The sequence below is a fragment of the Plodia interpunctella genome, chromosome 19 (assembly GCF_027563975.2).
Source record: "Plodia interpunctella isolate USDA-ARS_2022_Savannah chromosome 19, ilPloInte3.2, whole genome shotgun sequence".
Classification (NCBI taxonomy): Eukaryota; Metazoa; Arthropoda; class Insecta; order Lepidoptera; family Pyralidae; genus Plodia; species Plodia interpunctella.
Window position 1 is genome coordinate 6,037,120 of NC_071312.1, and position 26,247 is coordinate 6,063,366.

At 33.1% G+C, this 26,247-nt stretch overlaps 1 protein-coding gene across 2 annotated transcripts in view; it reads left to right on the plus strand.

Moving 5' to 3' along the window:
* Nucleotides 1-208: 208 nt before the first annotated feature.
* The window catches only part of dysf (dysfusion), a 124,794-nt gene continuing 98,755 nt past the window's right edge, over nucleotides 209-26,247 (plus strand). For both annotated transcript variants that reach the window (XM_053759766.2, XM_053759767.2), the window contains exons 1-2: nucleotides 209-536; nucleotides 13,640-13,752. In XM_053759766.2, coding sequence (XP_053615741.1) covers nucleotides 13,742-13,752 — 11 coding nt within the window. In that variant the 5' untranslated portion in view covers nucleotides 209-536; nucleotides 13,640-13,741. The remainder of the gene's footprint in view (nucleotides 537-13,639; nucleotides 13,753-26,247) is intronic.

The following is a 26,247-nucleotide window of genomic DNA, read 5'->3' on the forward strand; positions in this document are numbered from 1 at the left end:
TTTCATAAAGAAAGTAGCCACACAAGATTTGAGGTACATTGAAGAGACCTGAGGAATCAACATTTGCATCTGTATTCATCTTTTGCAATTAAATAGTATCAATTGATAGTCAGAACTATATCGTCCTTTCGTGAGAAATCTTTCTATGCCGGCAGCTGTATCGAAGGCTCTATGAGATGAAAAGCGCGCGAACGCAGTGTTGTGCGACGGCTCGTAAGCTAAGCACGTTACACGCGTGCGCGCGGGAGATCGCATGCGCCCGTTTGAAAATGGAACATCGGAAAGTGACAGCTAATTTTCTTTTTTATCGAACAATTTTTTAGGCAAAGACAAAAAAAATTGTAAGGATTTTTGAGGATGAAGTTTGTTTGATATTGTGGTGTTTTCAGTGTTTCAGTTACAAGGGCGGCTGAGTTAGTGGACTGCAGGTGTGAAGTGTGAACTTGATGTGCTCAGTGCCGCCATTATTTACTTTTTTTGTTACATAGTTGTTGAGACTGTTTGGCTGCGAGGGATTGTTTGTGTTGCTATTAACGGTAAGATTTTTGGTACTTTGGCTCGTTTTTCGATGTTACATAACTGAAAATAATCTGTGTCATAGGCTACTTCACCAATATTTAAAAATATTTTCAAGTACCTAACTAAAGAAAATTTGGAACATCGTAATTTTGAAGTATAAACAATGTTTTCATATGGAGGTCGCTAGGGCTAATCATTACTTTGGGATGTTGTTTCTTAAAAAATGCTTACTCTTTTATAAAAATATGTGTCTGATTATTTCTTTTATTAATTAAATTATTTTATTAACTTTCGTGTCTCCCAAAAATAGTGGCATTTGATATTTAACTGTTAATATGACCTGGGGCCCAGAAATATATAGTTTTTGAAAAGTAACTTGTATAAATTCAACAGTATTAGTGACGCACTCACCCCGATCACATAATAATAATATCATTATTAATTAGATAATCCAGATAGATAATTTTAATGTAGAACAGGATCAATTTTGTCCTAAGTTGATTCCATTTGTTCCTGTATTACTAAAGTAGGCTACTTAGAAACTATTTAAGATTTGGAATCTCTTTTGAAATGTCATACTAAGATCTGTGGTATCAAGGACAAGGTTTTATGTTTTAACGGAATAATATTCTTTATAAATTGCCAATTATAGTTTTAGTCACGGTTTGTTTACAGCAATCTCGTGGGCCAAGGGTATGCAATAGTTAATAGTTGATATAAAATAATCACTTTAAGTTACCGTGAAAACTTGGTGAAGGACAAAGTGGTATTTGAAGGGCCAAATTTTATTTTTAGGTGCTCTTAACAATATCATCACTACATTTAGTTAGAATATGACAGTTGGATTGACCATAGACTATAGCCAATATGTTTCCATGCCAGTTTAGTAGTATTTTCTGAAAGCACAGACATTACATTTTTTCCGATGTAAAAAAATACACTTAATCAAACAATTACTAGTAATTTTTGTATGTAGAAGTCAACAAATATTATAATATTATATAATAAATACAATAGCTTTTTTATATCATCACTGAGTATATAAAAATTGCATTAAGGAAATTAACATTTCTTGGCCACATAAGTACTTAACTCAACAAAAGGTAGACACGAGGAAAAATACAAATGGAGGTCTTAATTGAAGTAAAAAACTAAATCACAAGTATACACAATTGTGCCTGTATGTAAGTACAGTCAGCTAAACTAATGAGTTGCAAATTAAGACTTCAGTAACAACAAACATGATTTTGATTACATAATCAAGGTTGTATACCTAATCATATATATAATTTTAATTTCAACAAAAGGTAGATTTTATATGATATTAGAGGCCCGCCCCGGCTTTGCTTTTGTAAAAAACATAATAAATTATGCACCTAAACCTTCCTCTTGAATCACTCTATCTATTAAACAAGCCCGAATCAAAATCCGTTGCGTAATTTTAAAGATCCAAGCCAGGACAGACAGCGGGAAGCAACTTTGTTTTTTCCCCTGTTATAGGTATAATTATCTGCACAAATATTTATCAGCAACATGCTTCGACATAACAGAAATTAATTAATCAGTATCAAAATACAAATAAACGTTGATAAATACGTAATAATAAATTACTTCCTTACATATTATAAAAATAATGTAGCATCTGTCTATGTCTATGAATGCGATAAACTCAAAAAGTACTATATCGATTTTTGTACGGTTTTCACCAATATATAGTGTAATTACCGAGGAAGGTATAAATTTATAATTTATTATGCGAAGCCGAATGTGCCTCTAGTTTTATCCTAAAATTATCATGTGGGAAAAGTAAAACAAGTACCATTAAAATAGGTGAATCAGAATACAAAAATCTATAATTTTATACTGTATACTACCTAAAATCTTTTGACATATCCTGTATTGGATAAAATTTCGGATCATTTATTATATTAGTTCTGATGACTGTACTTTTCTGTTCCACAATTTTTTGTTCCTTATTTAATAGGTCAAATGAATGACGCATCATGCTTTTAAGCCAAAGCTTTTTGTAGATCCTGTCGTCAGATTATTAGGGATATATTATAATTCGTATTAATGTAGTTAGGTCAATAAATTGTTTTCGTACAAAATTATATATTTTGATCTTTTGAAAAATTGAAAAGCCATTAAAACAAAATAAATAACAGAATTGACACCCTGCACATATCACTATCACACTACACTATATAAAACAAAGTAAGTAGCTTCCCGCTGTCTGTCCCTATGTATGCATAGATCTTTGAAACAACGCAACGGATTTTGATGTGAGTGTTTTGAAATAAAGTGATTCAAGGGGAAGGAAGGCATGTAAATAAATATTATAACATAAAATAATATTTCGGAAATGAATTGTCTAAACAACGGTGAAAACTGCATCATAATCCGTTGCGAAAACTGACGCGAAGGGTAGCTTTGTTTTGTGCTATGTAATGAAGAAGATCATGTAATTATTGTATGAGTATTTTTAATTTCTGAACGACGATTCAATGTCAGATTAAGGTACTCTTTCCACTCAAAACTAGACTATGTCAAAGCTAATCTGTCTAATAGACAGCTGACAAACAACAAAGCAGCTGTATCATCGCATCGGCATTATAAAAAGCGATAGGTATTGTGGCTTACGAGCCGGATGCGACCAGCGATATGAATGGTTAGGACTGGGATCAAAAAAATCCATGTACAAAAATTAGTACATGATACTTAGAGTCAGTGGAGTGAGTGGTACGGGCATGTCTTGCGTAGACCGGCAAATTGCTTAGAGAACAAATGTCTAGCTATACCACTCCCGCCTGGCCCAGGCAGAGGAGGCAAACCCAAGAAATGCTGGCATGATGTCGTCAAGGATGATATGTGTGCCAATGGTCTGACAACTAGGGATGCCGACGACCGTACGAAAAGGAGACGATAAAGTAAAAAAGCGGACTGTGGGTTCCGATGCTCAATGGCTGAGAAAGAAACCGGGAAAACGCTCAGATGAGAAAGAGAGAGACTTGTAACAGTCAACTTTGATGTTGATTTTAACCTGCGCGCCGCCGTTACGTTTAGACAAAATGGAGTACCTACTTTGCTTAAAGTACCTTAATATTTAGTACAAAACACTAAAAGAAATATGAGTACAATAAAAAAACTGTAGCAAAACGTCAAGACAGTTTTTTTCAAATCTCTATCAAGAAATAACAATTGAGTTGTTGGTGGTTTTTAGCGAGACTTCGAAATAGTTGTACCTGATTTTTTTACATAAAGTAATTCTAACCATTCTCAGTGCCATACCCACCCGGCACCTAAGTAAAATTTACAGAAAAACGCAAAAAAAGAAGTAAAAATGTGTTTCTTCAAAAATATTTTAGGCACTTGGGTTTATCTACACATTTTATGTATCACTATTTCTTACTTCAATTAAAAAACTAGTCATGGCCACTCATCGGAACGGTTACAAATAAATATCCGATGCTGCCCCCTGACCCGCGTTCCGTGAAACGCAATTAAATTTCTTTGAACTAAATACTCGCACTTGCCTTTTTTGGAAAGAACTGGTTCCGTTTTAGATCTACCATATCAAGCTTCATTACGCTTCTAAACCCTGATATTACTTCATAAAAATCGTCACATCCAATCAACGTTTTAAATTTAAAAAACGAAACGGATTTTAAAAACAAATTCGGAATAACAATAAATATTAAGATGGCAACGGAAATATTTAAAAAAAGTGGGCTGGGAATCCGCAAGCAAATATTTAAATTTCAATTCGAACGTCGAATATCAATGGGGAGCCATAAGCCACCGGGGTTTTATTTTTTTTAAAAGCCTGGGCGCACTGAGACAATAAAGAAAAAGGCATGGGGAAAAGAGAAAAAAGTGTATACGAAAACAGCATCTAGATTCGAAATACTGGCTGATTCGAAGTGGAAACAAAAGGAGTAGCTCCCTGACCGAGATCTTGGCGTACGCGGGCGCATCTTGTTCGTTTTTTTCTTTCTTTTTACGTGTGATTTCTTTTCTCTGATGCATCACAATGACGTTCTATCGTCAGCAGTTATTTTGTTAAACAATTACGATGTTATATAGTCGAGACGTTTTGTAAACTGGCTTTAGGTTTTTAACGGAGCAAAAGTATTTAATTATGCAGGTTTATAAGTAATTTGCCGAATTTTATTTTTCAAATATACTTATTTATTAAATTAATGAGATTTAAATCAGCAACAGATACATAGTTTATTTTAAATAATTAAGCTCGTAAAATGGAATAAAAAACTTTAACGACCACGGAACTGGCCACACAAGGAGTTTTAAATAATAAAAGAACACTTTATATCGGAAACAATCAGACTAATGTACGGTTTAATGAAGCTATACAGTGATTGATGAAATAACAATTGAACTATACGGAAATGTAATCTAATGTGCTTCAGTTTGTGACCTCCAGCTTTTAATGTACATCAGAAAATTGACACTTATTACCAACGGAATAAGGTTCAATAAAATGTATATATATCAAGGTGAATTTTCGGTATATTAGAAGCTTAGATTAGAAGATTCGCTAAAATTGATTCCTCTGTGCTTTGCATTCCTTCACCGAAATAAGTTAGCAACAAACAAAAACAAATAGCACATTTATACTAAGCTGTAAAAAATCGCATATACTTTGATACTATCGATTTTAAGAAATACCTGTTCCAATATTAATAAGGTATAAAATTAATCAGATTCTGATTAGATCATGATGATTAGTCAGGGAACAGGATCTGAGCTAGCACCGTTTGTTCAGACTATGTCATCATACTCAGAAAGATATAAATATCTATTTTATCATGTGGTTCCCGCCCTAAAAGTGTCACGCACCACCGTGAATGTCTTACTCCGTGACTAAGGGATATAAGGCCTTAAAAACTAAGAGAAACAAGGTTTCGTTTCCTCGTTTTTTTAGGATAAAAAGTAGCTTACGTTCTAATTAATGTTGTATACTAACCATGTACCATTTAATCGAAATTGGTCAAGTAAATTATGCGTACAAACATGCAAATTTTCGAGTTTATAATAATATTGTTAGTGCGTTTGTGGACTTCACTAGAGTAATAGCATATTTTAACATACAAATAATATTTTTTATTATACACAGCTCTTATAAACAACTCTGTTACCTGCTAAATAAAAATTAAAACACACACCAAAGTACATACAGCCAACACAATTGCTAACAAGACAGTCTACAAGCACTGAGTTTTCCTGTCCGAAAAACATTAACACTTTATCCAACATAATGACTGCTGACAACCTTTTAAAGGTAAAAAAAGCCGGTTAAACAAAGACCACCTGGGTCCACTGCAACCCTATGTGTTAAGTGGTGGTGTTAATTAGGCCCGTGCTGCTTTAGTTAAAAAAAATAGACCTGTGCTTGCTACCCCGTCGGTAACATTGTGTTAAATTGATGGAGACACATATTTGGTAAGGTTTCTGGGAGAAGGAACGGACGGAAGTTATGTCTTAAGAAACAGTTTTGTTAATTGAAGACCGAAGAAAAGGCTGCGGTGAAGTTTGTTGCGCCGCTTCTTCACCTGCGCTTTGTAATTTGGCCTCGGCGTTAAGTATATTTTTGATAGTGATGTTAATAAGTGATGTGTATCTATAAATATAGATTGTCGACTTTGATTTTTAATATTTCATGAGAATATCCACTTAATGACTTTCTTTAAGCATATACGATGATGCTTATTGGTGGAATTAAAATTCTATAGTGGTGATGATTCTTAAGGATAGCCAGGTGATCTAAACGTGAAAGTGTGTTTGTTTCTTTGACCTTTTCACGTCAAAATGAAGAATTGGGTTGAGGTGATTTTTGGAATGAAGACAGGGAAAGCTGGAAAGGGACATAGGTAGACCTACTAATATGATAAAGTACTACTTTACATTTTATAAAAAGAAAAATCCTCTGTAGCGTCTGTCTGTATGAAAGTGATAAACTCAATACCTACGGGACGTTTTTTTTTCGGCATTCACCAATAGATAGTGGGATTCCTGATAGGCTTAACTTAACCTTTAGCAAAACTAAAAAATAGTGTATACTATATGTAACTTAATATGGTTTTGCTCTAGCGAGGCCAGGAAAGGCCGCTGGTATCCATACTAATATTATAAATGCGAAAGTCTGTCTGTCTGTTCCGCTTTCGCGGCTATACCGCTGCACAAATTTTGCTGAAATTTAATATGCATAAGTTGACCCCTGTTAAAACATAGGCTACTTTAAAAAAAATTAACCCCCAAATTACCATAATGGGGGGGGGTGAAAGTTTGTATGAAAATCGTCCGTTCCGCTTTCGCAGATAAATTCACGTGGGCAAGAGCTAGTATATGATAAAATACAAATGAAACACCGCCAGCAAAATGGTTAAAACCTCCATTTAATTATGAAAGCTGAATGAAAGGCCGTAGCGACATTAAATAAAATATTTCGTAAGACTCGTCAGTTGGTTCGTCTTAGTTGAGAGCATCATTCATCCCACTGTGAGCGATGGAGCTACGAAAGGTATTTGAAGAATGATGGAGGTGGCAACAATGACTTTCATTGCCGAGATAACGGTTACTGCAGGCTCTACTGCAATCTTTAAATATATAATATAAGTATTATATATATTATATTATTTTTTTTTTTTTGCCTCAAGGCTCTTTCGGAATTTTATTTTAATCTAATATTGTGCATATCCTGTATACTTTGTGTCATTAATTCAATTTCCGTTAGTGTTATTGGAATTAATGGAAAATGTTTGTTACTCTTTTATCAAATTTTTTAAATGAATTCGTATAGTTTTCATACCATCCTAGTTCTGGTCATAGTATTATATAATAATTATATGGGCATAGCACACAGAATCTTCATAAAATAACTATAAGAGAAATTTGATTAAAACATCTTACACGTATTATGATAGATAGCAGATGAGGCCAAAATAGGCAAAAAATACCAAGTTACAGCACTGTTACAATTCTGAGCACACTTATAACTATAACTGATTTCACATCCATATACAAAATATGTTCGCAGCTCGTGGGCCTAGCCTAATCGCTCGCCATTACATCCTACCAGAACTAATTCGGCCCACCTTATCATAATTTGGATCGACATTCTGGATGACTTTTGTATGACAAACCTGTGTTTTCTTATACGCTTATTAATTTCAGAGTAACAGTACCGAATTCTAATCATTACGTTTTTAGTTCAGTCAACGTCGTTTAAAAAGTTAAATGCTTTTGACACAATCTATGTAAACGTACTATTTTAGTAAATCACTACATAGTATAAAACAAAGTCGCCTCCTGCTGTCGGACGGATTTAGATGCGGATTTTTCAAATATATTGATTGATTGATTGAACAGGAAGGTGTGTAGGTATATCGATTATGGTTTCACCCAAGCGAAGCCGGGATGTGCCGCTATTGTTACATAAAGTCTTCCATGCTGGTCTGGAAGCGAAGGGATGTATTCCTTTCCGTGAAGTTTGTAAAAGTCTAGCTAGAGAATCCATATTATTACTAATAATATAACTGAAAATGTCTGTCTGTCTGTTCAGCTTTCACTGCTAAAACGACACCGAATTTTATACAATTTGGTAGGCTATGAAATATCTTTTGCCATATAATTAAACAGTTTAAACAATTTACAAATAAATTATAACTTAAAATATAAATCCCTTTCGGAGATAAGTCCGCATTTGTACGTTTATTTCACTGCTTTCTCTATATGTTTTTACTTCGTGAAAAAAAAAAGAGTTTACAAATATATAAACAGAACAAAACAGAACAATTGCCTACTTCTCAAACTATAGCATAAAATATATAAGTTCTTTACGTAAAATACTCTCCGTATTTATATTTCGATATCTCAAAAGGTTCCACAATTTCAATAGTGTTCACTAAATGTCATCGAAACTCACAATTAGTCCCGATGTTCAGTCGTATCGCAGTCATCTAGGTCCAAGGGAGGGGCGTAGCTATGAAAGGACTAGACGGTACCTGTACACCGGGGCCACGAAGCTCAGGGGCAGAGGCTCTCAGACTCTATCTAAAAATGTCAATGTTTCGGGATTTTTTATCAGTTACATTGGTGTGATACACGAGGCGATTAAAGGTATAAAGCCTTGGTATGTATAATATGCCCAAAGAGGGTTGAGCTTAGGCAAGTGGTCAGTAGTAAATCACGGCCCAATCTGCATTTAAATGTAACGTTTTACGCGCACCATGTCGTGAATGAAACCGATTATGAGAGAGACAGAGACCTACAATCTTCAGAATTTTATACCAGGTCCTATGGTCACCTAGCTACGTTACCAGGTCCAAGGTTCGATTCCACGCATTGACGTTAAATCTTATGCCCAATAACCTATTGTTTTCCAGTTAACCAACTCTATAGAAGTCACGGCAGCTACCATATTGGCTTATTGTAGGCCCTTACATGGACAGGACCTAATGACCTACGACATTTCAACCGGTAGCGCCGTTCTGCTCCAACACAATAAATAGAAAAGAGACAGAAGATCGCCATAATAGAAATCAGTTTGTTTTATTCCATTTTGTAGGTACGATTTCTTATCCCCTCATTTAGAGTTATGTTATGCGTCTAGAGCGCGCCTGTGTGTCTCGGGGTTTACAAGATAGATGGTGTTATTAAAAAATATATACGAGTACCAAAGTTTTTTATTCAACTTGATATAATATGTATTACTGATGCCAAAGGTTTACTTAAAACTGTCTGCTGCCGACTTCCCAAACGCAACGGTGATGAAAAAGTGTGTAATATGTCCCTGCGTATTTATTAACTCAGCGCGCTCCAAAAATCCTCTATAGGTGCTCTATTCCCGTTGCATACTCATATTTCTTATTTTTAAATACTTCTCATGGGATTATTTTCTGATAAAAATGTTCAAATGTACAGCAGCTGAATATCTTATCCTCGTTTTGTTTATGCTAAGGAGGCGTACATTTGAATATTGTAATTCATATTATCATATATTTGTAAGTTATAAATATTTCTTCTGAAATTTAAGTTTCCCGTTTCGTTTAGTTATTGATTTATGCTGGAAAGTGGAGTGTAGACGTTTTTGCAATGTAGTAGCTCCGAGGTAATAATAATTTAGTATTTACAGTTTCTAAATATAATAAATATTTTTCATTCGAGAAATACTACTGAAGTAAAATTATAACTTCAAAAATGGCTGTTTGTGTATTTAGTATTTATTACTAAAACAAATGATTAAAAAATTAACAACATATCGATTGAATTATTTTTTTAATCGTATGGTGTATTATTCGGTATAAATTTACAAAATACATATCGAATATAATAACAATGACATTGTGACTAATAAACAAAAACTAAAATGAAATCTATTTTATATTTGGCATAACCACATTTAGCTCAACATAAATGTGCTTCATAGAGAAGTATAGTCAATAAAGAACATTTTTCTTTGACGTAATTAATATGATCATTTTAATAACTATGCCTATATACATCAAATTTTAAAATCAAATAAAAAAGTAATATTAATAATAAACTCTTCAAATCTTTGCGAGTTTTCGAGTTTATTCATAAAGTACAGCGTAAATATATAACAACGACTATTAAAACCAAACAATTTAATATACAACAAGACGTTTAACTGCATCAATTACAATGCTTTTACCAATAATGACCCAAAAAATTATACACTAAAATGTGTCCAATCACCAAACAAAAGTGGATATGACTATAATATATATAGTGAACAGAAGGGTACTATGTGTGGGTCATGGCAGATGGACAACCACTTGGAACTAAGACCACAAGTGCTAGATGATGTCGTTAAAGGTGATATTCGTGTCAAAGATCAGACAACTGAGGATGACGAAAGCATAAAAAGTGCGGAAAAAAATATAGGTATATTTTTGACGTCAATTAGTAATATGTAATTATAATCCTAAATTAAATACATAATTTTGACTCGAATTTTGCGAAGTGATAGCAAGAAATTGTTGGATTTGGCATCGGATAGAACTACTAGAAAGAATTTGGGGGAGACTTGTGAAAAACAGTTGAACAGAATAAGTTAAAAACGAAGATTTCGCAGTCCAGTAAAATAATGTTTTTTTGTATGCTATAAGAACCGGTTGCATCAGTCTATCATCAGTCTTTGACTTTAACTTTAACCTCCGCAGAAAAATGCAAAGTACGCCATTTTTTTCTAAACAACGGCGACGCGCAGGGTAAAGTTAACGTAAAAGTTGACTGGAGCAACCAACTCTAAGACATGTCAAGATCTCTCCTCTTAATAATTTATTTCGTAATATAACGACTTTAATACATCGGGCCAAAATTATTTGGAGTTAAAAACGGTAATTTGTTTACGTTCTAAAATTATTACGGGAACATCTTTGTGCGTGTTTTGATGATACCAATAACTCTTTATAGCTTTAATACTAGCGGTGACCGGCGGATTTACTCCGGTACGAAATCGCGATTCTAAAACATATGACCAGAAGAGTATGTTGATAAAAACAAAAAAAATGTTACATCCAACTATATTTTGCCCGCAGCCTCGCCCGCCTTAGTTTCGTAAGTCCGCATGTATCTTATTATTGTCAATAAGTATCTCGGATTCGGGTATATAAGCAACGTATCTCGATTCGCTATGAAACCTACACAAGATTTTACCAGATTTTTTTTTTCAACTGTGAAAACCGCATCCAATTTTATCCAGTAGTTTTTGCGTGATGCACAAACAAACATATAAGCCAGAAAGACAAACATAAAAAAAAACGTTTTGGCTTCTATTGGTCCCATAAAGACCCCAATAATTATTTTTCTTTAATCTTATAGTTTTGTTTTATGTATAGAAGACTAGCGACCCACCCCGGTTTCGCACGGGCGCAATATTATGCATGTTACATATTTATAAACCTTCCTCTGGAATCACTCGTATCTATTTAAAAAATCCGCTACAAAATCTGTTGCGTGGTTTTAAAGATCTGAGCATACATAGGGACAGACAGCGGGAAGCGATTTTTTATATTATGTAGTGATATAGAAGATAAGATTCTATATAATTACCTATATAAAGTTAGCAGTGAAATATCGATACCAATCGTAAACGTTCTTTCTAATCGAGATCCCGGTGCGAGATTCGGAGTTTGTGGTATGTTTAACTTGTCACAATTGATTGAGGTATCGATGTCGATAGTATCTCGACTGGATTGTAACGGAGTCGCACGCGCCACAATTATGACACATTACTGTGGACTGTGATTGGTATAAATGCATTCAATTAATTAATAACGTTTCCTTTTGGCTGTTTTGTTAAGAAAAAGTTAATTTAAAAGTTAGGAAGGATAATATCAGTGCAAACGATTACTGATATAAAATGTAGTAAGTAAATCAGCATATAAAAGTATATTTCTATAAAATATTATGCTCAAAAAAAATATAAAAATATGATAGCAACGTCTTATATCCATATGGCTTATACCATGATGTGACATACACATGCACTACACACACACACACACACACATATGACTACATGAGGTACACGTGACTATTTGTTGCTTAAATTATTGTAATTATTGACAGGTAATTATTGTAATTTTTTTTTTAATTAGGTATTTAGTTTAATACATATTCTTTTTAAAACTAAATGAAGTGACAAACCATTTATTTTCATTTAATTTCCACTTCGCGTTGACCTAGAATCATGTGAGATCGAAATCAGAAAACAGCAAATTCAATTTTACGGAAATATTGGCGAAGTCCAACACGTACTTGACCGGATTTTTCTTTGAAAAAATCTTCCATTGACAAAATACCTACAATAATCTCATTCGTTAGAACAAAAAAGGAAGTAATTAGCGATATGATATGACCCTCAAGTCGAGTTTAAAGGCGTCCGTCCACTGTCCATATAAGGCTTGTAGTCAGTACATACGATACTATACGACTCCACCCATAACCTTTTTGGGTTAATTCGAAGACCGCTATGATTGGTGTGAGCTGTTAATTAAACTGTTTAGCGTTCCAATTATGATGCAGTTTGCTTGAAGATTTTTAGTCTTACCCAATAAATGTATTCTTGGAATGTATAACACTTGTAACTGACATCCTAAAAACATTGAATATTCAGTTTCATCTGAGCGTTTTCCCGGTTACTTCCTCAGCCGTTGAGCGTGAGCCCAGGGTCCGCTTTTCTACATTTGTTTCTCCAGTTTATACGGTCATCAACAGACCAATTGTAGCCCTTGTCACCCTTAACGATATCAAGCCAGCTTCCTCGATTTTCCCAAAATATTTTTTGAAGTATATCCCTTAAGTTATAGTTTACTAGCTGCGCCCTGGGGCTTCGCTTCCGTAGGAATTTCGGGATATATAGTACCCTATGTGTTATTCCATGTTATTTTCTACCAGTGTACCAAATTTTATAACAATCGGTAAAGTAGATGCGTGAAGAGGTAACAATTTTTACTTTCGCATTTATAATATTACTTGTGATAATACTCCATATCAATTAGGGAGGCATTGTTAGAGCACTGGCCCCAAGAGTGGGTCATTAAAATGACTGATTATAATTATTAATAGTTATTTAGACTTCGTCTAATATTATCTGGCTATTTTTATTGGCACTCTACTTCATCTGTATCTTATCATAGTAGTTTCACATAAACATAATATGATGTGAATGTTAGGAGTACACGTGTAGGATTTAAACCTTATTTATTGTATTGTTATCATCGAAGGCTCGGCTTTCGATCCATAGGAGAAAGTCTATTAAAGGGAATAATGAAAATAATGGAAAATTATAAACGTGAATATTTTATATGATTCAAAGAAATACCAAACAAATGTAACAAAACACATAAATATGTATAAGATACAATGATAATGTAGATGTGTTTTATGATAACAGTCTCAACCTGTACCGTTGTTTCATGGAGCTTGATATCATAAGAATTTATGAAACAATTTTTACTAATTTTAATTTATAGGTTATAATAAACAAATAAATATATACAATGGTATTCCTTTGCCTCAGCTTATGTTTTTCATAACGCTGTTTTTCAGGAACTAAGTAAAACTATAATTCCAGGTCAGCAGCAACTGGCTGGGTCAGCTCACGCGCTAATGATGAAAACGGCGCGGGCGCAGCGTGACGCCAGCGAGAGCGGGCCACTGTATCAGCACTGCCAACATGTTCACCAGGTAATCATTATTATCTTCTCGTGGTGGTGGCGTAATAATCACCACCTACCTGAAAGTCCTTGGTCCGATGGCCAGATAGGTTTTTGTATAGCCTTTATTGAGTTTCTGTATAGCCATTTTAGATTTAAGGCACTGTTTAAGAAATATTCACGCGGAGCCCGATCTGACGCGTTCCTATTGTTGTTTCAATTGTTTTTATTATCTCTAGGATCGAAGAGTTAAAAAAATACATTCCAAAACAATTGTAAAAGTTGGAATTAGATTTACGTAAAATTGTACATACCAGGACATACTACTTATCAGAACCGTATTTTTTTTTCTTCCATTCATTACTCCAGCATTTGGCCTTTGCAATTAGTGCAGTCCAAGGATGCCCGCCTCACTTCTATAATCGTAAAATAGATGAGTAGTAAGTAGTAGTGTGTATTCACATCAAATTACACGGTGGATTCTATGTTATTTCTAATTAACAGGTAATTTGCGAGATAATTTATCACCAATTAATAGAAAATCATAGCATTTTAGTTATTTTGATGGGCGATTTCTATTAAATGTACCTGTTTTGTTTGTAAATACTTCGTATTTGTAGAAATATGATTTTTCTTGTTTACATATATTTTTCTTCTTTTAAACAGACGTTTCGTACAGTTACCAATAAAGCTTTTCTCCTCACCAGACATTTTTAATGTCGTTCTTGTGTTTGGGTATATAGGGAAAATTTTCTTTTCATATAAAAACAATCTTCAGGTACTATGAATAGTTAATATTTTCCCCTAAATTTTTGCCAAATTAAATACGTACTCTCGATGAGAAACACACGCAAACGGGATGACAACTATTGCGTAATAAATGTGACGAATAAAGTGATAATAAGACAGATATCACGTTCTGTAACACGAAGTGATAAAGTACCTAACCCGTTATAGTACAAGTACCAGACGCAAAAATTAAATTAACATATACAAAAATGCGTGACGAAATGAAAAATCTCAAAATATGAGCCAACTTCAAAGGAAATTGTGACGTCATACTGTTAATTTTTTCTGTAACGTCATGTCACGATTTGATCAACTTGCTACAAACAAATATCATAGCCATGAACGAATCTCGTCATAGTTGTCCTGTAAAGACTGATATATTAACAATGATTTGCTTGTACATCTTATACTTGACTTGCCAAATTTTAATACGATTATGATAATTTTATACCTGGTTTTTGTTGACACTATCCTAGCTTGAAATAACCATAAAATATATTCACTGTTAAGAAAGGTCCCAGGTACGAATCTAACTTGAGCCAATAATAACTTAAGCAAATAGTACACTACAATACAATAATTGCATAATAAATACTAAATACCCTAAATATGACGTCGAACTGTTTAGCATATAACAGACCAGAAATATGTGACGTATCGATGTTAATATATCACTATGTGTACATTTTTAGGTACACATGATCTCTTTTTTGCAAATTAGTACGTTATGTGCGTAGTACAAACACTTTTTACGTATATATTTACTTTTCATTTTCTATTAGCATGTCGTATGGCGCCGCTTGCTTGGAATGACGTTTGAGCATCTAATTAATTGTTGATATTAGTTGAGGAGCTCTCTGTCAGTTAAGCTGGTACGCAATGATTTTTCTTTGGATGGAACCAACCAAAAATATATATTTTTTGAGCTCCTTCGCGCTTAGAAATGGTCTTATTGTAGTGCAGTGGTTAAAACCCAATAATCTGCATTGAGCCCACGCAGAACGCCGCGCCTCATATTTCAGGAATAAAAAAATATCAATTAATTAATATTACATGCTATAATACGAAATCGCCCTCCATGTCTGTCTGTTTCTAAGCCTTCTTCTGTTACATCAAGCAACGGATTTTAATGCAGTTTTTATTGTTATTTACTATTTACTCTCGATGGTTTATACATACACACATGACACCGTGCGAAGCCGAGCATGGTCACTAGTTATTTTTATATATAATTATTTTGTATTAAACACTATACTTGTTTACATCCGTGATCAGTAACGAAGATAAATCAGAATCCTATGTTAGTCATCGGTACAGTTAACCACACGTCTAGTTATGCTGTATAGACCTTTATAACATGGTAATAGTGGCGATATTGCAATGATTTTGGGATAGTTCATGTGCTGGTGAAGTACGTCTTATCTATACCTACGTTGCTTCTAATTATTATAATTAAAACACAGTTAGGTATTTGTGAATCCTTTTAACGAAGTGGGCAGGACATGTCAAAATCAAAATCAAATCATTTATTCAGAAAAAAATAAATTAAATGATGTTTACCAAAGCTACAAACTACTAGCATTTCGGAACGACCACTGCTGAGAAGAAATGCCGAAAGAAACTCATTCAAACAGTGTTGGTCCCTATTATGCCAGAAGGGCTTACCATTTTTAAAATATAAATTTATGTTGCGCTTATGGACACCGAGCAATGGACTAGACAAGTGCTACAATGGCGATCTATAGAGACGACCAGAGGAAGAAGTCATCCAGCACAGATATGGTGGACGATACCTGGACGCAGGTCGATTATATGGTGGACTTAACGCTATATAACATTCTCTATATATGATAGTAACGTGAATGTAATATTATTTTGCTATAACTAAATGTTTTAATATGCAAATATTATTCATTTAGGTTTCACCTCTTGCTGATAAAGTATTTGATAGACTTTAATTAAGTAACACATAGACGAACGACGTAGTACGAACAGTGTTTAAATTGTCACAATTTTAGGCTGGCCAATCACATCATATCTATATAGCAATTACTTTTTTATGTCTTTACATAATTACAATAGAATATATTTATTTATTTAAGCTTTAATTAATAAACATACAATTTGTAAAAGTACAACAGACGGGCTTAATGCTAGCTGGGTTCTACATACCTTTCTGTATGATCCAAAAGTTGATCAAATAATAAAATCACTACATAGTATAAAACAATGTCGCTTCCCGCTGTTTGTCCCTGTATATGCTTAGGAATATCTTTATATAAACTGCGCAACGGATTTTGATGCGGATTTCTTAAATAGATAGTGTGATTCCTCAGAAAGGTTTAGATGTTTATTTTATTTATTTATTTATATTTATTTACAACTGACATCATAACTTATAGGTACCATAATTTATCACTATGCTAGTATACTATATTTCTTATCAGAATGTAGCGAAACATGCTGTAAACTTCACTATACTCGATTCATCAATTCATTCTTTCTTATGCCTTGTTGAAATGATAATTCAATTTTTCTATTTCTTTTTTCACTCGGCCAAAGCACAGCGCTAGAGCCACCTAATGCCCGCTATTTATATTAGTCCAAGAGATGACTTGCTTTTATCACGGCCATTTTACAAGCATTCCTAAATTATATTGGACGACATCCATTATGGTGACGGTAAAAAATTGATGACACCATGAGTTTTGAGTGAATAGCGCAAGTCTACTTGTTTCACTACATACTTATATGTAAGTATGTAGTAAAACTAAATATATCGTGCAATTTTTTCTGTTTGTCCTAATGGTTAGCCGGGAATGGTTTTAGCATTAAGTTCGCCATTTGCAGTATGTTTTTACTTGGAATAATTAAGTTTAATAAAGAGATAAATTTAACCTGTCACTATTTAATGTCAATTCCACCAATAAGCCTACCTACATACTATAACAAACACGTAACGTGGCCTTCAAGTTTTTTTATACTTGACCTCTCTCTGCCCCGTAAGAGAAAGGACGTGATAATATAAGAATAGATGTGACGAACCTGTTGTATCTCCATGTGAAAATTTTTAGATAACAATTTATCTACCTTATAATTATAATTGCATATACCTAATTTCTAATCAGTTCTGTACCAATGTCCAGAACTGATTAGAAATGAGGTATATGCAATGCATAGTTCTACGATATTAGAGTGTCAAATAGTAAAAGAAAATGAAGTTAAATAAAATTGCTTCTAACCTCAAAAACCACAAAACGTCACATCATAATCTTGCGCAATGCAAGCAAACATTTGTTCAAACATTTGATCCAGTATTGACCCAAATCGCTCGCGAGTCTACCATTAATCATACTAGTACAAATAAGTGCACAATCACACGTCACATTCTCATGGTAGGTTTAATCCAGGCACGTGGACAGACATCGATGAGACAGATACGACGTAAGCCGATCAGTGTGTAGGTTTCTTTGTCCCCAAGTGTAACTGGGAGGAAATTTGTTACACCAGATTTCTATTTCAACAGTTTCTAGTAGTCATATTTATAGTCTAACAGATACAATTTAAAAAAATAATAAAATATAGTTACATATATTCTAAATTCAAATTATTATTGCTTGAAACTTCGGGCTGATTTTCTACCACTTCAAATATATTTTTCATATATTATATCGCAATACGCAATATATTGTTATTAATCTATTATAATATCTACTAATGGTCTGGGCATATAGTCACAGGTATTTTACAAAACACATTTAAAAAAAAAAACAACATAAATAATGCTTCCAACACTTTTCTCCACGATGATCCGTTACACAACCGGACAAAATCTCAGACACACTAGACATCTTTGACATTCAGTTGACAGTCGGATCGTACGGTGTGTTTTGACACAATCCTATGTTAATGAACCTCTAACTTTAATTAACCATTGTATTACGCTAAACTAATTACGCGTTTAATGAACCGAATCAACTTTAATTAGTATGTATGTTATAATGCATGTGTGAGGTTTGGTAAGCGAATTGATGAACAATTTTTACGAATAGAATCTGTGTAGATGAATGTTTATGTAACATTTTGAATCAGACTAATATAACATTAATAAGTAGATTCTTGGTCAATAGACCTGCACACTACGATCGTATTTTTATTTTTCACTACCTAAAACTGAAAATCATAGATAGAGAAAACTTAGAGAAGAGATAAATTGAATCAAAGAAAGGTAAAATAATTCTCATTATAGGAAATTTCATATTACCAACTATAAAATTAAAATATTCAAATTAAGTTAATCTATTAATTACATTTTCTTACGACTTATTACATGACAACTGACTACTAATCCGGAACTTATTCAATGGAACCCATAAAATACGCGAATACTTTATTTACGAAGCTATTAACACCAAGAGTTATTAAACAAAGGTCAAAATAAATTAGTTAGGTACTAATAACCACCAAGCCATAAATATGTAATGTTCGCAAGATGGAAAATATCTTTCTTCACTTCTACAGCTGATAAATAACAAATTTGAGAACGAACGTAAAATGACATGGCTCAAAATATTGTTTTGTTACTAGGAGGCGAATCAAAATCCAAGCACTTCAAATTGTTTATTAGTTCTTTTTACTGTAGTTGCATTCACCACATCTTTGTAACTTTTTATTTTTCATTTGATATCGAATAGAAATCTATTTTGCTTAATGTGAACTACAAAAGCGGCTACACAGTAGTATTCCCAAAAAGAGCAAGTTTATTAATTAACAATGGCTCATCCCATAAACATCCAATGAACGGACAGATCCACAATTAATAGTGAGCGTATAACCTAATGGATTTATGTACTTATTGATGCATCAATCAATAGCCGTACAGTGTACAGTCGAGGTAATTGATAGATCCGTTTCTGGACCGCCGCGGAATTGTGTGTATTTTTTGTGGGTCATTGTTTTTGCTCTGCATTGTATTAATGAGTGATTAGTGATTGGCCGAAGTCGGGAGCGCTGACCTTTCGTGTAGAAATTTTTATTGAATTAATGGTCAATGGAAATAAATGTAACAGTCTAATTTGGTGTCGATGTTTTATATTTAATGGATATTTTGAGTGTTTAAATATGTTACCAGCTGTATAACATGGTACGGAATTACAATTATAAAAATAGCGCGCATAATTTGGTTTATTCCTACTCTTACACCGTTACATACTAAATTATACGTTTACAAATAGCATTGTCTAAAATGTATGAATATTAAATACAACTTACAACGAATTAACATTTTATGTCAATACATGATGCACTCTTGGAAATACCAGTTTCTGAAACGATGCTCCAAGAGGGTAAATATTTCCTTTTTTCATTCACAAGTACATAGATATGTCAAAAATATATCATACTCAGAATACAGATACAACTGATTATCGTGAAAATGAAACTTTATCCGAATTTATTTGCTGAATCAAAACGAAATTTTGCTTGCCATGTTTCTATTAATAAAATTAATTTACACATTGAATTATTTATTACACAGATATACAGTCTACAAACAATTAATTACCTACATATACTAATATATAAAAAATCCACTCATTGAGTAGGTACTAGTATTGAATCTTACAATGGCGCACATTACCATACATTTTCTTAGATCATTTCCTTTGTATGGTTAAGCCTTGAGCTCCCTCGTAAGCTAATAACCAGGTGACGACGTTGCAAATATTATTCTGTAGTTGTATGTAGGAATATATTGTCTCAACACCGTATATATGTGTGTATCAATATAGTACAGAAAATTGAATTTGACAACGAAATAAAATTACGATATGTATGTAAATGTATTAATCCAATTGATATAACCTATGATGAGAAGTTCTATGTTCAAAAAAAACATTTTTTTTAATGTTCGCTTTTTAAATTATGTACCTAAATAAGCACGAGCACTATGAAATAATAAAAAAACTAATTTTTACTCATCACGCATTTCAATTTGACTGTGAAAAAAATTTGACAGATTTCAGATCTTATTTTGAAATAATTAGCTTATAATTACCACTCATCTGTCCATCACTTTTAAATGTTGATTAATGTTTTATTAAACCTGTCACATAAACACCTTGTTTATTTTGACTGATTTTAATTTAGGTTTGACATCGCCACATGTTCGTGAGCAAATCGTCCTCGCTCGCGAAGTTTTATTTTTGTTACGCAACTGTGTAATAGGCGGCCTATGAGCGAATCGTTCCCACGAGTGCAGATAGCAATAAATTATCAGTATCCAATAACAGAACATTAAATCAAGATCCGGAAAAGAGGAAATGGATAGTGATATTGTGCAGTTCGACCCTTCCTAGGGCGATGTGAAATTTTCAACTAATATTAAGTTGGTCGAAATCTGTTACGGAGCAATAGATTTATCGCATATCTGAAAGTGCTCTGTAAATGAAAGTAGATTATATAAATGGTGGTTATCGTATTATAACTGGAGCTAACATTAGTCTAAATGCTGCTTTAGGAATAAGAAGTTGTAGGTACTGTCTCATCCTCAAGGACGATGGAAGCGGTGGTGGTGTAATAGTTAAGACGCCCGCCTGTGGATCAAAAGGTCTCAGGTTCGAATCCCACTCGTGCCACATGAGTTTGTATATCAATCTGTGTCATGTATAGTAGTTTTCATCGATCACAATTTGTTTCCGATGCGAAATCTACTGGACGGATTGTTATGGAATTTGGTACAAAGATAAAATATAATCTGGAATAACACATAGGGCACTTTTGATACCGAAATTCCCATGGAAGCAAAGCCACAGGGCGCATCTAGTATTATTATACGTCGGAGTGGGTGACCCATTGGTTTTAAATTAAAATTTACTAGACTAAAAGTGCCCTAAAATCATTAAGTATCGATTGATCCAATATAAATACCTTTTTCTGAATATTTTAGTTACATACCATGACAACATATTAACAAAATCATTCGACATTTAAAACGTAAGTGTATATTCTTAATGCGTTGTCAGTCATTTTGATATGTCTGTCTGTATTAAACTTTTACATTACGGATTTGCGAAATAGAGCTTTTAGTTTCGTAATTAAAGTGTCTGTTAATGAGGAAACGTAATATTTTAATATAAGTACGTGTAATTAGCAAAATAATTATTTTTTACGCCGGTATAAAATTGGAGTTAATAAACTTTCTCCAAGAGTCAACTTTATATATCAGTAAAAATAATCAAAATACATAAATTTGTTTCTGAAATTTAAGTACATAATTATGATTTACTCGTGAGATTTTATACAATTTCCGTTTTATTGGATAATATGCGATTATTATGTAATATTGTTGATAGGCCACGATAAAAATTATAAATTAATTTAATATGTAAAACTGAATAGGGTTCAAATAACGTTTTACTATCAGACAAATTCGCTAATATCAGACAAATTCGCTAATTGCCGCCATCTTACCAAATTTTACCTAATTTGGTCCAGTACATACGGAGCAAGCGCACGATTGATCCTAAAAGGATTTAATTTTTTTGTTCTTTTGTACGGAACACTAAAAATCTGAATTTAAAAATGTTGAAAGGACTCCCATACAATAAACTTGTTTTATCGATAATGAAACAGGAAATCCACATAACTGTGAGTCACCAATATCCTAAATTAAATATTAAGCAAACTTAATGATCAGACATCGTGTCAATAACAAAGTACCAACGGGCGAAGGTTAATCGACTGCTAATAACCTAAACACACATTAACGATTAAGTTTCGGTTCTCAGGCATTGTCAGGTGCAGTCATTAGTCATTTGTTACGTTTGTTGTTCACATTACTGTCTCTTTAATATGTTTACAGCCGTTCGATCAATCGGATCGTTTAGTCAATTGTTATATAGCTATTCTTTACTTACTTTATATTCTCGGGTGCGTTCGGAGGATGTGACGTCCCGAAGAATGCAGTCAGTGCAAAGAATAACCAATCAATTTTGGTGATTCGACTGTAATTTTGCTACCGGCCGCCTACCTGGATGTCAACCCTCCTAGGGAATACATTTTTTTTAATTCTGGGTACTTACTTTTACTTTATTGCAAAAAAATAGTTATATTGAAGAAATGACTTATAGCGCGCAAGTTTACATTGTCAGACTCTTTGCTATAGGAAACATTGAATTGGAACAAAAATAAAGTGATAATATTTAGATGACTGTACAGATTTTCTTCAATTATTTATGGCGAAATGGTCTAATTAATACACATATTTGCACTAAGATAAATAACATTATGAAGAATACGTTTTAAGTTAATTAAAAATCATAAATTCACGACAAACGTTAATGTCAAAACATTAAAAAATAAATTAATCGTATCCCACATAACAGGTCGGCGGGAATTAATAAGGCACAAAATAAATATTAAACAAAAGATTTATTTCAATTACAGCAAATGAGCGTGAAAAACAATTAAAATTCAATTGGCAACGCGGTAACCAACGCCGCAAATTCAAGACTTGACAGATCATTATAATCTTCAATAGCTTCAGACTGAGCGTACGATGTAAGATTGTCTGGAATTCAGAACGTTTCGACCTATGCGGACGCGCAGTCATTACGATCCGTAAATTAATAATTGATTACCACAATACAGATTAATTATCTTAAGGTCAGCAAAACTAATTCTTGTCTTTGTTAAAATTTGACAGCGCGACCACAGCGGTCGAAACGCTCTGAGAAACATCCGTCTGAGATACATGCATTTTTTGATTCGCAACAGTTTTTAAATCTGATGGAATAATATTTTGACATTGACATAGGTACATTTTGAGCTAACCGTAAAACTACGATTTACCTATTTTTGCGGAGCGACCAAGAAATCTATTTATTAATGAATAGAGAATACCTGTATTGATGTAGATTGGGATTGATGTAGTTTAATATCACTAGACATCTCTAGTGATGAATGTGACAGACTTCCGACCGACTGCAAAAAATAAAGAATTTATTTTAGTTTTTATTTTATAATACGATTTAAATTTTAGTTTCTTTTTAATTGAATTCTTTTTTGTTTTTTCATTAGTAAAAAAATGGTCATATGGTGGTATAGGTTAAATAAAAAAAATATGGTAAAAAATATTATGTTAAAAAATTAGTTTATGTGTGCTTGAAAAGCCTCATTTTATTGTGACTGTCAGATACTGTCTTATAAGACATTATCTTATAACCTGCATTAGTTTGATCCGACAAATAACTTTAATCTTCGATAGACCGTCAGCTAACAAGAGTAATGAGTAACAGACAAATTTATGCCCGCTCCAAGGTATTGTTCCACTTACAGTCGTTTATTATTAATATTATTAAAACTTATTAAGTATATTACATACTAAGTATATTATATACTACTATTAAGTATAGTATATACTTAATAAGTTTATAATAAGTTTTAAAACTTATTAAGTATATTATATACTTAATAAGTTTTAATAATATTAATAGTCAAACAATTATAAGAGAAATTAAAGCAATGTTGGGTAAGGCTTCACTCACTTAGAAGAAGTAGAATAGCCACAAATAATAGGAAGAATACAAAATAAAGTTTTTACAATATATACCTTCTGTGTGAAATGTCCCAGGTTCGAATCCTAGTCGTGCCACATATGAGATTTTTATTGTTGAGTAGACTAAATATTCTCGAAATTATTTAACACTAGCTGGCCCCGGGGCTTTCCCTTGGATTTCAGGATAATAGTACATGTATTGCTCGTGATTTACCAGCCCTAAATAAATAATCTTTGTCAAATACCGAGTATAATTATTTATAATATATACTCAGACAAGATCCTACACAACATATTTTTATTTTATTTATTCATTTAAATTTTGACATTTTAAATAATGATGTAATTCGTCCTCCTAATTTTTAATATATGTATAAGACCTATATTTGTTAATTGACGTCCTTGGTGAAAAGGCTGCGGTGAAGTTTGTTGCGCCGCTTCTTCTTCACCGGCGCTTTGGAAGTCGGCAGTAGACTAAGTAATTTTTTGACGTCAATAAGTGATGTATATCATCCTAAATTGAATAAAGAATTTTGAATTTGAATTCGTGTACCAAATTTAATAACAATAGGTCCAGTAGATTTTGCATGAAGAACAATACAATACACACATACATCCTCACAAACTTTCGCATTCATAGTAGGATAGGTAGACATTCAAAATTAAACTAAATATTTGGAAAATAATTCATAAAGTATTCTGCGCAAATTTTAAACCACAAAAACTTTAAAAAACATCGCATTGAATTTTCAAAAGGACTCTCTAAAAAATTTGCTATACTAACAAGTGAAAAAGGGTGAAAATAAACAAGTGACAAGTACTCCGTGTTAGTATAATTAGTGGATGCAAATGGGGTACTAATGAGTGCACTATTGTGTGAGGGCGATGACCCCGCCACTTGATCCTTGGAACTGTGAAATGTAGGATCTGTTTCGCCTTTTGTTTTTGCCCTTTGCGAATGTCTTTTCTCTCAAGTCGTTCCTATAAAGAAAGCTAAATTAACATTACGTAAAATAGTTTCATTTTTAAATTTGCGTGACAGAATAACAAACATATACACATACATCCTTTACTAACTTTTGCATTTATAATATTAGTGGGAAGTAGGATTTCTAGTGATATTAAATTCCTAATTCCTATGTGTAGGTACCTAGCTAAAATGCTTAATAAACCATTTTCAGCTTTGAAGTTAACACCCGTTAAATACACCCAAATGGCTAACCGTGCTTTAACCACCGAACAAGTTTTCCTATAAATTAACATAGCAAAGATCGCTAAAAACCAAGCACTTTCATTGCATTAACTAGACCGTGCCGAGCATTAAATTAAGGGTGGGTTGCACCATTAACTTTGACATTAACTTTAACGTACAGAAAAACGCAAAGTACGCCATTTTGTCTAAACGTAATCGGCGCGCCTGTTAAAGTCAACGTCAAATGAGATGGCGAAACTCGCCCTAAGTTCTACAGCCTTTGTAACAGTTTGTTAGGCGTCAATGAACACTTTAGTAATTTGATTTAATGCCTTACGTCACTGTACGTACAGTCAGAGGCATATAAAAACCAAGCCACCTAACTACCACACGAGGTTAAGGTTTATCTGTTCCTGACTGAAGCAAGCGAGGTCTCACATTCTACTTGGGGCAATATGTAACTTGGGGCAGTATGTGGGGTAAGTATGTAATTATGTATATTTGTAATGCCATAAATTTAAAAGGTATGTAGGATCTATCAATGGAATTTTTAAATTCGTGGGGCTCAAACAAAATCGGCTAAGCCGTCTTTGAAATATTCACAATTTTGTAAAAAAAAAGATTGTGTTCGCGAGGTGAGTTTGTATGTTTGAGGCGGGTAGTCTCCGAAGCTACCGAACCGATTTCAAAAATTGTTTCACCATTACGAAGCTACATTAACCGAAATTGCTATAGGTATATATATGTTTTGAAATAAATTAGCTTTCAGCTATATCATTGAAAAAGTAATCCGAAACAAAAGCGCTATCGAAAATCTTAACGTGTGCTGGCCCTACTGTTGCATGCACATTACATGCACATAATATACTACAAAAATATTGGTTTTTAGTAGATCCATAAAAAAGTCCGCGACGCTATACATCTATCTTTTATAATTAAGTGACTATAAGGCATTTTATATGTAAAAAGATATTGTAAATTAAAAGGTG